The sequence below is a fragment of the Scomber scombrus genome, chromosome 11 (genome assembly GCF_963691925.1).
Source record: "Scomber scombrus chromosome 11, fScoSco1.1, whole genome shotgun sequence".
Taxonomy (NCBI): domain Eukaryota; kingdom Metazoa; phylum Chordata; class Actinopteri; order Scombriformes; family Scombridae; genus Scomber; species Scomber scombrus.
The window spans coordinates 11,638,181-11,649,433 of NC_084980.1; the positions used below are offsets into that span (position 1 = coordinate 11,638,181).

The 11,253-nt window shown below is 39.2% G+C and overlaps 1 protein-coding gene across 1 annotated transcript in view; it reads left to right on the plus strand.

Annotated features, from left to right (window-relative positions):
- LOC133990993 (SPRY domain-containing SOCS box protein 4-like) overlaps positions 1-9,888 on the plus strand; it is a 34,546-nt gene extending 24,658 nt beyond the window's left edge. Inside the window, exon 2 of the mRNA XM_062429438.1 lies at positions 9,396-9,888. Coding sequence (XP_062285422.1) covers positions 9,396-9,523 — 128 coding nt within the window. The 3' untranslated portion in view covers positions 9,524-9,888. The remainder of the gene's footprint in view (positions 1-9,395) is intronic.
- Positions 9,889-11,253: the final 1,365 nt, after the last annotated feature.

Genomic DNA, 11,253 nt, shown 5'->3' on the forward strand with positions numbered 1-11,253 from the left:
ACATCTTTCCTCCTCCTGTTTCTCTTATCACTTTGCCTCTCCTCCCAGAGGAGACAATGAGCAGTGGATTTACAGTAATGCAGGATGGGAAAGAGAGAGCAGGGCTTTAAAAAGAAACACCAACATGGCTTGTATTACCACCAACTCCTCTCTACTAGCCAGCTCTGCCCACAATTCCCATCTTTCTGTGTGACAGCAATATGGCCGGTAAGATATGACTCATACCACAGGAACGATTCAAGCACCAAAAGTTAGTTTTTAGGCAAATATCTCAAGATGGAGTTTGCACAAGGGGTGCTTCAAGGGGAAAAAAGGATTTTCACACCTTCCTCTCCTAAATCTGTGTGGGATGGACTTAGTGCAACTATATTTGTAGCCATTAGTCCTCCCACCTTGTGGCTTCATCCTTTTTTTTAAGTACAAAAGGGTTTTCTAACAAATCCTACATGAATTGTGGCAACATTGCTGAATTAGTCCTGCCTGCACAACGGCTGCTTCGCTGTGTCTTAAAGTGCAATTGTGCTTAAAACTGGCAGCGTTTCACAGTGTTCTGGGGGAAAAGGATACAGGACACCAACGGAGGTACATTAGTTATGGATAACGCCAACTTCCCTCTGTGACTGTGAAGGACGTTGGTGTTTGGCTGAGTTCAGTGCCTCGTGTGTCTGAAAAGGAGGACGCTGTGCTCAAAGAGTAATGCTACACCTGCTGCTAATCCCCTTCTGTGTTGTGTTGTTCCTGCTTTAAATACGGTGTCAATACAGTTTTTGGTTCAGGTTCTCTTCTCTTTGCTGTGAGGAAGAAATTGAGCTCACTTTTCTCAATAATACCTTTTGTATACAGAATAGACTTTCATTTGAAACATTATTAAGCTGTTTTGAGTGTAATTTTTTTCTGTAAGTGAATTGGTTTGGTTGTTGATTTTTAGATTAGTCATTGGTCTGTATGCAGTGCAGTAGAGCTCTTTAAAGTTTACAGAGTCAAATTTATCTTGTCTTTCTGATTTACCATTTAGGTATAATGATTTCACGCTTTCAGTTCTGCTCCTGTGTTGATTTGTGTTACTCCCCATCATATTACAAAATCCACATGTCCCTGCTTCAGCCCCTCACATTTCATGTTGGTGTTTCAAGAGAGCAAAAAGCTTCTGCAGACACTTCGGCTAAATGTCGTCTTTCTTAAACCTGGCAATCTGACTATTTAAGCTGAATTTGTATAAGAACATTTGAAAAATTAGCTAAATAATTGACCTTCTTATCTGTCTTGACTTTAAAAAGTTCTGTATTTGTGACAAGCGCTGCTCTAACAGGTTGATATCCATCCATCCATTTTCAATTCCACTTATCCTCTGGAGGGTTGCTGGAGCTAATCTCAGCTCACATTGGTGTGGCACTGTCCTCTCTTGCTGTGAGGCGACAGTGCTAACCACTTCACCACTGCTACCCATGACAAAAGTCAAAGGTTTTGCTTCAGCTCATCTGCTTATTTTACATATGTAATGTTCAAAGCATCAAAAGTCTATATAAAACTTTGGGTATGAACAATGGTAGCTGTAGAATATGTTGTTGCATTAGGTTTCACTCTTGTTGCTTGTACGCTAATTCATGTTTCTTATCTGGGGTTCAACCTTCTAGCTAAAATACTGGTAGCCTGTATTGTCAATGGAGCGGTAAACGACAGGACTCTCTTCTAAAGCTCTTATTTTCCGATTATCTGCGTGTAGCTGCAAACATTTATTGTCATCAGCAAACTATAATGTGAATTGTAGAAAGTTTTCTTGCCAGATCCAGTGCTGTGAAAAATGTAACACTTTTGGTGCAGACAGACACATTTTGGTTGGAGCCAATAAAGGACTGAAGTACAAAACCCAGCCCTACATGTGCCTCTATTGGACCTATTTGTCCTTAACAGAGCTCAACGCCTCTATATGCATAACAGGGAAGTGTTTTGTGTGTGTGTGTGTGTGTGTGTGTGTGTGTGTGTGTGTGTGTGTGTGTGTGTGTGTGTGTGTGTGTGTGTGTGTGTGTGTGTGTGTGTGTGTGTGTGTGTGTGTGTGTGTGTGTGTGTGTGTGTGTGTGTGTGTGTGTGTGTGTGTGTGTGCCAGTGTGTGCCAGTGTCTGTTTACTTTGCACAATGAGTCTTTTTCGATCTTTCCTGTATTTGATCTTTGCGAGCGTCAGTTTGATTTCCTGTATTTGTGACCTTGCATACATGTTCTCGCTTTGTGCCACTTTTTTCTGTGTGTCAACATGTTTGCAGGGTAGGTTTATGGATTTCCTTTCTGCAAATGTTTGCTCTTTTATGTTCCTTTGACGTGTTTCATTGTACAGGAAAACATGCTGTAGCGGGTCAATAGTATGGCATTGGATTAGGAGAGAAAAAGCTCAGCATTGGTATGAAATATGGTCACATTATTGAGCTCTGTTTGATTACACTGGATGTACAGTACAGTGTGTCAAAACTTTAGAGTGGTGCTGTATTAACACATGCATGTGAGTAGGCCCTGGAGTTTTGCATTTAACAACATTTCACCACTGTTAAAGTGTGCAAGTCCTGTAATTGCACTTTTAAAAAATTCATTTTCATATTATATTGACTTTAATTAAAGGATTAAAAGATTACACACTCCTCTACAAGTTCACAAAATTCATCAACCTCTTGAGCTTAGGATACTCTTTTAAAAACCAGCTGGATAATGATTAAAAACTGCACCGTCAGACATACACCTGTTTTTCTTTCTCTGGTTGACATTTTGAAGATAATGCCACTTTCACCCAACAGTGAGGATTTCTAATGTGGCAGAGAAGATCTGACCTTGGAGAGTAGAAAAGGATAAAAAGAAGAGTGCGAAAGAAGGGCAGAAAAAAAAGAGATGAATAGCAGAGAAGAAAGCAAGCCAAAGGGGTTTCTTCTTTGCTGCAGGAGGAAAGAAGAGAGAGGTGTAATGTTACAGATGAGATGGAGCTGTGGCAAAAAGACTTGAGAAAGAGGAGAGGATCATGTTTTCCTGAGCCATCCATTCTACATTATATGTGACGTGTGTTTGTTCCTTCAGTTTTACACAACTCTGCTTTTACTTTTAGCATTTCCTCTGCAGTGCAGTTTCCCTGTCAAACTCACTGATAGTCTGTCAGGCTTTATTTAGCTCCCTGCCCTCCCCTGAGGTCAATTTTTACATCCATCATAAAAGCGAAGCCTCCGTTGCCATTTTCACCCTCGCTCCCATTATCATAGTTCACAGACAATAAATCCTGCTCTGTGCTGCTGTGCGCTGCATCTCATTACAGGCGTCATGTCACATTTTGTGCCCCTATTACTGCTTGTTCCCATTGTAGCGGACCTGGGGTCTCGATTCATATCCATATAAAATATCTCATCAGGGAAGAGGTTCCTCACTAGTCTGAATCACTTCACTCATGGGATTGATCTAATATTGCCCAATAGCCCTCATCAAGAAACCCTCTCACAAAATTCATAGAGGTCTTAAGGTTTATATGAAGGTGGCTTCATATAAATGGATGAGAGCAGATTATGAGGGAGGGGAGGGCTCATCACTAAAGTTTTGCTTGGTTTGATGCCCAACATGTGCTTGAGGAAAGGCTCAGAAGAGGGGAGAAAGCACTTAATGATTCTTGTTTGCAATCTTTTTTTCTAGATGTTTAGTGCAGTAATTGCCCGGTTTTCCCACAGGGCTTGTTCAGGATTCATCTCTCTGTTCAGTTAACAATTTTTTAATTCAGCTCTGGAGAGTTCAGTGAAGAATAACACATTCAAATCTGACCTGACAAAACTCTGTTTGTGGTTTGCACCATTTTGATAGCCAATAACATACTTTTGCCACATAAAAAACACTATAATGATCTGGAGACCCTTAAGTCTTAAAAAAAACACATCAGTTCCAATGCAAAAGACCAATGTTATAAATGTAAGAGCTTGACTAAATAATCAGAGCTCCTCAGCCTGATCATCTTTGTCTGATAATGGTTTTATACTTAAGTGAAGACATACAATCCTGCAGCATTTTGTAGCTTAATTCATTTTAATGCACTGAATGTTTAATGATGCAGAGGTAAATGCTCTACTGTATATCATCCACATCCTCATTGGCTTCTCCTACCGCTTGAGGACATGCTGATAATGTAAAACATAATTTAAATCTTATCGTTAATGCACTGAATATTCCAATAGAAGTTATTAATCCCAGCTAATTACTTGTATAATGCAATAAAAGGTCATTATGCACATCTGGAGGGCAGCAAATGATTCATGTGGAGATTATTCCAATGTATAAAAGATAGCAGTTATTGGATTACCTGAAGCCAGAATAATATTATGAACAGACACCTGGATAATATTTTCTATGGAGCCCATTTGATGCATTGTACTATGATGTAACGTGTAATGTACATATGAACAAAATACATAATAATAATAAATACATACGAATAAAATACATAATTTTATAATGTATTTTAATGTCCTCTAACAGCCTGAGGTCTAGCAGATATGATCACAGTGATTTACAGATTCAACAGTTGCCATGGTCATAAAGCTTTTCACTCACACAATTATTATGGCAAATTTATGACCTGAAATTCCTAGTAATTTTTTAAATGACCAGTCTTGGATTTAAACAAAAGCAGGCGCCTTATTTGTAGCTGACGACCGTCAATTTTTCCAACTGAAATGACTGTTGCAGGCAGAATTTATTGGCTGTAGATAGCTAGCTGATTAAGCTAACGTAAACTCTGACTGACTGACTTTTCCAGTTTACAGCTGATCAGCAGAATGAGAAGCCTGTTAAAGAGGGTGAACTGTTAATGTAACCTATTACATTTTAATACTTTTCTAACTAAAATCTGCTACATTAAATACTAAATTACCAAATACAAATACACATGGATGTAACCCCTCTGTAATCACCAACACTTTTAATAACTGTAATTTAATTATATTTCCAGTAACTCATTCAGCAACTGTAACAGATTAGTTATATGTATTTTGTAATTTAATTACATAACACCCTCACATGTGACTCGTTACACCCCAACATGTCTGGCTGTCAGAACATCCTGCCTTTAATTCATTTTAATAAAGACTTATAGAGAGTAGGATACATTATATCATTAGAATTCATTATTCAGGTATGAATAATGCATTATACAGTATATATGGTCTTCATAGAAAGTACTCCTGATACTTGACATTATCTGGCAGGTCATTTAGAGATAGAAATACACTCTTTGTGAGATGTATTTGTGGGGAGTTTGATTTCTTCCTTTCATTGTAGTAGTAATTAGGTCTCTGTTGTACAGAGGTACAGCTAGTGAATTATTACTATTTATGTCAACTTTTTAGTTATTATTTTAAGTTGTTTCTCTAGAGGGTAACAAAGAGACAGAGTTGACAGTGGCTCCTTCCTCTTAGCAACCACAGTGATGTCTGCTGAAATTGTCTTCACATTACTGAGCATTAGAGCTGACGAGCATGCTCAAATTAATTGGATTTGGTACAAAATTGTTCCCCTTGATAGGTACATGCACATGTCACGCACATGTCACACACATGTCACACACATGTCACACACACACACACACACACACACACACACACACACACACACACACACACACACACACACACACACACACACACACACACACACACAGCTCACACACAGCTCACTTGTTTAAGCCATAATTACCCCAAATTGACATTTTCTGACGCAGTCTTCAGTGGTTTCAGTTGACCCTTCCAGTTAAATAGCTGCTTTTTTTCTGTAAGTCGGCAGAGCAAATTATTATTTTTCCTGCAGAGCAGCAAATGAGCTAAATGTGCATGTAGAAAAATATGACTAATTCTTTTTATCTGCCTGTTTAAATATCATTGTGTTTGTTATGCGTATGTAATTATGCCTGTCATTGTTGGTCTTTGATCATATTACCACAAAAAAAAAACACAAATTTGATTTTACATAAAATACAACAACTCTTTCAAGTAAACAAATACTTTTGTCAAGCATCATGATGGACTGATCAATATTCTGCAAAAAGAAGACTTTTGCCAATTAGTGCGTCAGTAAACACTTTTTGTGTCATTAGCCAGGGTGGCAGTAAAGCCAGCTTAACATCAGTGTTTATTTCTGTTGACTCTATATTTAGGGCGTTAATGAGCGCTTGTAGTGTTGTTTACAAGCTTTTACGTTGTAATCACGTTTAACATTAACCTGAACTCACGTGAGCTGTGCTTTATTAGTCATTCTGTATATGTTGATATATGTTAGAGCTGAAACAATTGAAGCCAATCTTAGCTTTTCCAATTTTTTTATTCTCGTAGTTTAATGTCATTGTAGATTTAATTCAGACACTGTACAGACTAAATCTCTTCTTTTTAAAAAAATAATCAACATATGAATTGTATATGTGCTTTCATGAGAGCACAGATGCTGTCCTTTACACACTAATGACTCTTTCAACTCACTTGGCGTAAATTTCTTATTTCTGTTGCTCACTGTATCTGATGTTGATGCCACTCAGCCATCATACAACAGCATTCATCTACTGCGTATCCTATTCATGTGATGAGAGCAGCTCTTCTAATGGCAGTGTAACTGAGAGTCAAGCAGAGGTCAAACTAAAACCTGACCCGGTTCTCGTGTCATCGTGACAGGTACACAAGTGTGGAAGTGTTTTTTCTGCAAACGTGAATGAGCATTAATGTGAGTGTGCACACTGAGGTGGATGTGTGTGTGTGTGTGTGTGTGTGTGTGTGTGTGTGTGTGTGTGTGCGTGTGCGTGTGCGTGTGCGTGTGCGTGTGCGTGTGCGTGTGCGTGTGCGTGTGCGTGTGCGTGTGCGTGTGCGTGTGCGTGTGCGTGCATGGAGTCTGAGATGTCCTCTATCCTGTTGGTTTAACCCTGAACGCACACAAACAGCATCTACAGAAGCAGGTGGTAGCGGGTGTCCACAATTCCGAGCAATGGCAGTGTGTTTTTTTCCTAAACAAGAACAGCAGGAAGACACAGACTGATAGACTAGCAGTCTATCACTCAGGATCCTCACACAGCAATTCACACCTCCAAAATAGTGATATCTCCCACTAATTACAGCCTGTTTCCTGATGAAGTCATATTCTTATTCTTATCCCAAACTATGGTACTTACTTTTTTCGTAGTAGTAGTATACTCTAAACACCCTAAACTGCACAAACTTGTCGTAAATTGCTTGTTTTCATGCCTCCTGTGCTTGATTAGTTACCAGTTTATAAGATGTAATCATTAGCATAATCAACATCCAAAAAATTGCTACATAATACAACCTTGCATTTAAAATCATAGAAGGCACGACACATGCCATGGTTGTTTTCTAGAGCCGTAGAGAGCCATACATAACAGTGACAATGTGACTATGACTTGTTTGGTTTAAAGTAATTCAAAGGATATTATAATGTTACCACGTTGGCACAATTATTCAATATATATCCTTAACAAAATTGTATTAAACAGCTACATGTATTTGCCGTGACAGCCAATAGTTCTGTTGTCTTTTTTTTCTGACAGCAGAGGTATCGTCTTGTGCGTTTTGTTTTATTTTGGTGGCATTTCCTGTCCTGAGTGTCCCGACAGAGGCAGTTTTGCCATTTGCAAAAAGTAACATTTGCAAAAGTGTTGAAAGGAAGAATAAAAAGAAGAATTTTTACGTCAAGTACTGCTGTTGAGAATCAGTAGGCTGTCATAGAGCAAACTTAACAGCATCATTAGTGTTTCTTTAGTAGATTTCAGTCACATACAATTAGTTTCCCCCTTTGTGGAGGGAGGCAGACTATCTGTTTGTGACTAATACGACCACTTGTGAATTTACCCAGAGAGAAGAATCTAATTAAGAGAAATTTGTTCTCCAAAATTGCTCGCCACTTAAGAACGAATGTTTGAAGAGCTTTTTCCTTCTTCGCCCTGCGTCCCTGCTCCTGCTTGACCCTCAATCCATCTTTTACATCCCTCCTCTTTACTTTTCTTAGTTTTTATTCCTCCGCCTACCTCCTCGTTTCCATCCAAATGACTGCCGTTGTTGTTCTGCCCCATTTCCCTGCATTTTCTTCCAGTTGGTGTACTGATGGTCGAGTGCCACTGTGTTTCGGGGGGGGGGGCATTAAGTTCAAAGGCTGTTGCATGTATAGTGCAATAGACGATGTGTGCATACAGTACAGTAACTCAACTAAAACTGGACTTTTGAGACAGATATTGATATTTGAGAGTTGATATGACTATTTTAATGTTTCTAAATGACATCAGACATTTCTAGACTGCATTTTTTTGAAAGCTATCTGCCAACAGACACCGATACCGATATACTGTATCTGTGAAGAGTTGGAGTTAAAAAGTATTTAATTGCAATAAAATCATTTCAAATCCTTTTTTGATCCTAATTTGATCTGGCTTTTCAACATTTGCAAATAACAAAGTTATAAATAACTAAAACTCAAAGATGCATTTGATATGAAATTACAGTTTTGAGTGGCAGCCTAATCAATGTTTATGACCTGAAAATTAGCATAACAGCATGCTGATCAGTCTGACACATTAAAATAACATGTGCAGTGTATTTACTGTGAAAGACTTTGAGCTCCTTGCAGATGTTGAAATATTAACTTCATGAGCTCAGAATATCACAATGTAATGTGTGAAGGTTTAACTGGAATATTCTCCTGAAATTGACGGAACAACGACCAACAGACTGAAGAGAAGAGTCTGTGAGTTTTGTAAATACCAGTTACTGAAAGATTCACAGAGTAGAGACTATGATACTACAACAACAACAAAGTTCAGAAGGGTTTCTTCTTGCCCCCTCCTCCTCTCCTCTGCGGTGTGTGTGTCCTGCAGCTCAGACCACAGAGTCCTGTATCAATTACCTCCTTCACCCTAGTGTGAAGATGAAGGTCAGTGGAAAGGCTGACTGGTATAGTGTAAAGGGAACAAACAGAATTTTTACCAAACTTAACTCTTCAAACTATGATGTTTCTTTTCTCTTACAATCCAGCAGTTTCTGTCAGAGTGACAGATGGTTTATGTGTCTGTATCAGCTATTAAGAACAGGTGTCGTTGGTGGTGTGCATGTATGAGGTGGAGGAGGAGTTGTAAATATTTAAAGATGTGCAGCATCACTCTCCACGCCTTTACTCCTGTCTCTCATTCATTCATACATAACAAATATTGAGATATATTATGCATATATAAAAGGCAGAGGAGCAAGTATAAACATACCCGTAAACAGATACATAACAGATACGCATTCCCAAACAGCCGTAAGTTTGTTCTCAATTCATGCAAGTCTTGGATCTAATGTGTTCTCACAGATATTGACTGTCCTCCTAACCTGTTTCCTCTCCTCCTCTTTCTCAGCCGAGCCTCTGCCTCTGATGGACCTGTGTCGGCGCGCGGCCCGCCTGGCACTGGGTCGGGAGCGGCTCCAGGAGATTGAGAGCCTCCCTCTGCCCCAGTCTCTCAAAAATTACCTCCAATACCAGTGACTAACACCAGCAGGGTCAACTGCAAGTGTAAGGACACAAACCAGACCACCAGAGAGTCTAAAGATGAAGGGATGAGAGAAATTGATTAAAGAAAGATGATGGGCGATTGATGACAAAACAAGCAGGAATGTCCATACCGAGGGTGCCACAGCTCTAGAAAAGATGGATTTATGAAAAGGAAGACTTGAAAGATGGTGGATGAACTGACAGACGAGGTCCAGGCTTTCAAACTAAGGATAGGAAAGCATCTTTTGGATTTCTAGCTGCTTTTTCATTCATTTCGGACTTGAAATAAATTATTGATGATGGTATCCCATCAGTCTCTCTCATCCAGAAAGAAAACCCATTCTCCTGGCTGCACAGTGTGGTTACATGTTGGAAGAGGTGGTGGCAAGTCGACTACCGCCACCTAGTGTTGAGAATAAAAACTGCGCTGAGAAAGCACACTAATCCTATCCCTGGAGGCCTTTATGACAAACAGTCAGTGACCATATCATTGCTGTTGGATACTATTGTGTGTACCTATGGTCTCCACTGGCACAGGTGACAGGCTGCAGAGCCTAGATGACCAAGAGGATTTTAGCACTAATGTGGTTTTTTTATCTGAACGACTCTGGGCCCGACCAAAAGCTCACACTGCTCACAGAGTAGATCTAAACGTGTGTATGCAAAGTTTAGTACAAGAAATCAGCATGTTAAACCTACCTGTCTTTATGCAGACATTTAATGATAGTTCAGCCCTTTTCAGACATGTAACATTGCTGCTTCACCTGCCGTGTTAAAAGTCTTTATGTCATTCAGACTTGGATGTCTGTTACGTTAAAGTTCGTTGTGGCTTTGTTCATAATGTATGCATGTTGTTTCGCACCTGCTGCACGACAGGAAGCGCTGGGGCTGCTGGGAAACAGCGGTGAGTTAAAGAGTAAAAATGTGAAGGAAGATTCTCTCACAGGCTACATAAGTGATGGATTTATAAAACTTATTATGCTTTGAAGTCTTAATTAATGACCATCATCAACGTGAGGGAAACTGGGCACTCATCAATTTCATAATTTATTAGTTCAGTTCATAAAGGATACTGCTCAATTTATAACAGCGCACAACAATAGAACGGCAAGACATTAAGTTGAGACTCTCATTTGTTCACACTCTGTATGTAAAGTCATCATCCCTGCAGTTGGCATGAATGAATTTAGGGAGAAAAACTGCCAACTGATGATCACTGTTACTTTTAACAATCTTTTCCCACTGCACTACAAGGGTTAAAACATCATTGTTACAGACTGATCTGACAAAAGATGAATCACCCCAATATCTAAAAATTGGCAGGTGGTTTGATGAGTTTTTTTAAACACATTTCTTTGTTTTGTGTGTGTGTGTGTGTGTGTGTGTGTGTGTGTGTGTGTGTGTGTGTAAGAAATTAATTAAATTAAGTGATACATTTGTATCATTGCTCTTAATCAAAGGAACCTGATTCCCATTTAATCTCTTCCTGTGCTGCTGCAGCCTTCACATTTATGTGAAAACGTCATTCAATTCAGAGTTGAGCCACACTGGAAGTCTATCTCAAAACAATAGTAAGGTGCCCAGATAAACACTGCAAGAAGTTTTGCTTGTTGTAATCATTCTTTCTGTTCATACTGGGCATTAAAATGTGCCATCCCAATGTGCTTTCAATGTAAGTGATTGGTTAGGACAAAATCCACAGTCCTCGTTTTATATAAAAACAC